General features: G+C 42.3%; 1 protein-coding gene across 1 annotated transcript in view; it reads left to right on the top strand.

The window, feature by feature from the left end:
* The window catches only part of LOC107714228 (huntingtin-like), a 48,239-nt gene that overhangs the window by 9,909 nt on the left and 33,656 nt on the right, over window positions 1-4,674 (top strand). Inside the window, exons 11-17 of the mRNA XM_016520029.1 lie at window positions 968-1,091; window positions 1,208-1,324; window positions 2,133-2,246; window positions 2,389-2,526; window positions 3,360-3,518; window positions 3,603-3,700; window positions 3,836-3,975. Coding sequence (XP_016375515.1) covers window positions 968-1,091; window positions 1,208-1,324; window positions 2,133-2,246; window positions 2,389-2,526; window positions 3,360-3,518; window positions 3,603-3,700; window positions 3,836-3,975 — 890 coding nt within the window. The remainder of the gene's footprint in view (window positions 1-967; window positions 1,092-1,207; window positions 1,325-2,132; window positions 2,247-2,388; window positions 2,527-3,359; window positions 3,519-3,602; window positions 3,701-3,835; window positions 3,976-4,674) is intronic.

Raw genomic sequence — 4,674 nt, forward strand, 5'->3', positions numbered from 1 at the left:
TAGCAGTGGGAGTCAGATTGCCCCCTAGTGGATGGCTAAAGATTTGTTAACTCATATTCGTAAATTCTCAAGAGAACGTCTCTGAATTAACTGATGCTCGCGGGCCCCTTGACAGGTGCTGGCGCCCCCCCACTGGTTGAAAACCCCTGCATTAGACCAATCCAGAGCCAATCTCTCTACGGCTCTGGACCAATGATTGAATTTGAGCCATTTCCTGGTTTTGATAAAAGCAATGATCTCTGGCCACAAGCTCCCTTCTGCCAAATTAGAAGACTAAAATTTATAAGTTAATATCTAATGAGCCATTAAATCCTCACTATCTTCCGGTGGTGCAGCTGGCAGTAGATTAACACCCTACTTTTGGTTTTTGTGAGGCCCAAAATGCTCTTGACATGGATATTATTATGCAAAAGAAAGCTGCGATCAAGCAATATTTGTATGAGTTCCTAAAGTGATACTGCATGTTTGACTGTTACTGTCCTTTGTGTACATTTGCATGAATGAGTTGATGTGAATGTTTATGCTTGTTTGCGAGTTTGGTCCATTCTGTTATGTCTGTATTTATCGATATGTGTGTGTGTAAATAAGTATATATATATATATTAGGGGTGTAACGGTACACGTATTCATACCGAACCGTTTCGGTACGGGTCTTTCGGTTCGGTACGCATGTGAACCGAACGATCCCATTAGATATTTTACTCATAAGAATTTCTAGGGGTGCCAATAATTGTGTCCAACGTGTATTTGAGAAAAACATTTTTTTCATAATGATATTTCCCCCCCCATTTTAAATTCTTATTATCAAATGAAAGGTTAGATTTTTGTGATTTTTTTAAATAAAATATTAAAAATGATTAACAATGCAGATTCATTTTCACAGCCTTCTTTGATCATATTTACCAAGGGTGCCGATATTTTTGGCCATGACTGTATATATATATATATATGTATGTGTGATGTGTAGGTGCTGGATGGCAGTGATAGTCAGTACTCAGGGATGCAGATCGGCACACTGCAGGATGAGGAAGAGGAGGGCGCAGCTCCACCGCCTGATAAATCTCCAGAGCCTTTCTCTCAGTCAGCACTGGGTACATACTCATTTAGTACACAATACACCCTGTTCTAATGGTCTAACTTGGGTGTGAAGTGCTCATGTTTATTAGTCATCCTTTTAGCTCACAGTTCTGTTTTCTCTCGTTGTCAGCTTTAAGTAAGCCGCATCTTCTGGAGGGAAAAGGTCACAACAGGCAATCATCTGATAGCAGTGTGGATCGATTCATACCAAAGGAAGAGGTTCTGGAACCCGCAGAACTCGACAACAGCCCGGTGCATGGTCTAAAAGGGTTGTCCCTATTCTCTTAATAAGTAATTGGTGTGTTTTGGGCGTAACGTGTCATAAACCAATCAGAGTCTCATCTCCCATTCCCTTTAAAAACCAGTTGCGCTCGCGCCATGGCGGAATTTGCAAGCGGAAAAACTGAACGCTTCTCTAGTGAGGAAACGAATCTGCTCGTGCGCGTAATTCTGATACATGCAAAGACTATCCATTATGACATGTAGGCATATTTATATTTATGTACAGAATAATAATCTTTTACATTTTAATCCTTTAATTTAACATTTTTAAAAATGTTTGTGTGCTGCTGCGTATCCCTGTGTGTGTAATAAGCAAAGTGTACGTGCGTTGTGCACCCGCCTAGGTGCGTATTACTAACGCGCTTTTTAAATAATGAAGAAAAAAACTATTGCGCCAGACTTTAGACCAGGTTTTTGTTGGTCAATGGCACAGTCTATTTCAGTTGCCTCAAAATAGCAACGCGCCAGCAATGCGCCTGAACACACCTCGTTTTCAGACCAGCACGCCCATGAGCGCACAAATGGGTGCAAATGCATTTGCTATTTAAACAACGTGGCGCAGGACGTGAAAATGACAATTGCGTCGGCCGGAAACTAGCAAAAAACACTTGTCGCGCCTGGCGCCACATTGCACCGGGTGTATGATAGGGCCCATAGTCTGTGTAGTCCAAATGAATAATGTTGTGCATCTCAAGTTCTCTGAGATTCATTACAGAGATCTAGTAGTTAAACTGCACAATCTGTGAATATTTTGTACGTGTTCTGTGTGTTTTAGCCATCTAGGATTAAAGGAGATATTGGTCACTATACTGACCCAAAGGAAGAGCCTCTGGTGCACTGTGTCCGGCTGTTGGCTGCCTCCTTCCTGCTCACCGGCCAAAGAAATGGTGAGAAAAAAGACATTAACTCTCATGTGTTGCTTGACTCTGTATTGTCTCAATAAGCATACAAGTGCTTTTGGGTGTTGGTATTTGCTACTTGAACATTAAAGTGTCTTTCTTCATAAAATAATATGTGTGTGTGTTGTAGGTCTGGTTCCTGATAATGAGGTCCGTGTGAGCGTTAAGGCATTAGCCGTTAGCTGTGTGGGGGCAGCAGCAACTCTTCTACCCGAAGCCTTCTTCAACAAACTCTACTTGCAGCCACTAGAAGGACAAGAACCAGATGGTGAGGAAAACACTGACCCCTATCCAAGGATTCTGTTCATTAATGGGTCAATTGAATCACTCGCTCTTGCTTGTTTTGTTTAGTTTGAGTGGGTTTAGTTTTTTTTTTTTTTTACATTTGTTCTAACATTTTTTTGTTTATACATTTTATTTTTGTTTTGTCTTTAAATTAGTTTTTATTTCGTTTCTGTTTTCTGTTTAGTTTTTTTGTACATATGTGTCCCATTTTTTGGTAGGGAAGAGTCGAGGACTCAGTAGCAGAGCTTAACAGGCTTTATCATAATTCAAAAATAAAACAAAAATAAACAAAAACTACCCCGTAGGGTAAAATACTTAGCCACTGCAAAATAAGACAGGATGCGGCAGGGCAGGACATACTGGGAACCAACAGGACCACAGGAACATTTGATGACTGTCTGGCACAGAACAGAGAGCACAGGGAGAATAAATAGGGAAAGAAATAAGGAGAGTTTCAGAGGAGAGCAGGTGAGGCAAATGAACCATAAAATATATGTAATCACACAAAACATGACACCATGAGAACACATGGCCTATGAGAACCTTCATGAACCTTGTGCTCACAGAAAACAAGATAACACGGAAACACTGTGGAATGGAAAAGTCACTCAAGCAGTGTGCTATATTAAACACACCTTCCCAGTCAAAAAATAATCCACTTACTCGACAAAAACACACAAGACAAGAGCATACAGTGAGGGAATGACCACTCCAGACATCCACTCACAACAAAAGGCTAAATTTTGAGCATGACTGTCTGGACCCCAAAACTGAATTGATACCAAACTAGATTACTGAAACTGTTTGTGTGAACAGAGCAACAGTACATCAGTGATATACTGCAGTACATTGAACATGGGGATCCTCAGATCAGAGGAGCCACAGCCATCCTGTGTGGGGCTTTAATCCAAGCCATCCAGCTCAATACACGCTACAACACGGAGACATGGCTGTCCCAGATCCACTCCTTCACAGGTGAGAACTACTGCTACAGCTTGATCAAATGAATCACACAATCTAAGGCTTGTTTTCACATTCTCTGTCTTTCTGTTTTCTCAGGAAACTCTATGACACTCGAAAACTTTGTGCCTCTGCTGCAGCGAAGTCTGAAAGATGAATCTTCAGTCACATGTAAAATGGCCTGTGCTGCTATTAGGGTGAGAATATATATATATATATATACTGTACATAGATGCTCCTCGGATCATTTTACACATGTAAAGAGTGCTAGTTTAAATCTGTCTGTTAGGTTTAGAAGATTATAAAAATATTGTGTTTTTACACAACTACAGCACTGTATCATGGCGTTGTGCAGTGGCAGTCTAAGTGAACTTGGCCTGCAGCTGCTCATTGATCTGCTGACCCTGAAGGACTGCTCCTATTGGCTGGTTCGCACTGAGCTTTTGGAGACGCTTGCTGAGATTGATTTCCGGTAAGTGGACTCAAACTAGGGCTGCACGATATATCGTTTCAGCATCGATTTCGCGATGTGCGCATCCGCGATAGTCACATCGCAGGATGTGCGATGTTTAATATACTGATCGTTATATTTATACTGATTGTTTTCTTTGCTCACACACAGACACAGTGTCTACACCGGACGCGACAGCTGTACATAGATACCCATTTTAAATACATTTAGTAGCAGAGCTACTGCCCGCGATTTTCAGTGCTGGAAATCCGTTTATCCTTTGTTGAAACTTCTGCGTCGTCGCGGAGAGCGCATGTCACGGTTGCTTAGCAACGGCAGACGCCAAGAAAGCACAAGCTCCCGAGCGAAAGAAGGAGAAAGCGGCGCGACTGGCGTTTTCCCACGCGTTTATAGGCGCGACATGTGAACAGCCCCAAAGTCTGTCTACACTGGACGCGACAAAGCGACCGTTGCATCATCATTTGAACTTTGTGTCTGTACGTCATAAAGAGAACGAGGCATCAGTTTACTGTCAAGGATTTGTCGTGCCGCGCCGCGCCGCACCCAGTGTAGACAGTCACACAGCATCACTGATTATAATGGGTTCTATTGTATTTTGTCGCGTCGCGCCACGCTGCTCGCGTCCGGTGTAGACTCGGTGAGAGCCACGCAGATGCACGTGAACACTGATTTCTGTTCACTTCTGCATCTATTTGTGCC

The sequence above is a fragment of the Sinocyclocheilus rhinocerous genome, unplaced genomic scaffold (genome assembly GCF_001515625.1).
Source record: "Sinocyclocheilus rhinocerous isolate Xijiao unplaced genomic scaffold, SAMN03320098_v1.1 scaffold3862, whole genome shotgun sequence".
Lineage (NCBI taxonomy): Eukaryota > Metazoa > Chordata > Actinopteri > Cypriniformes > Cyprinidae > Sinocyclocheilus > Sinocyclocheilus rhinocerous.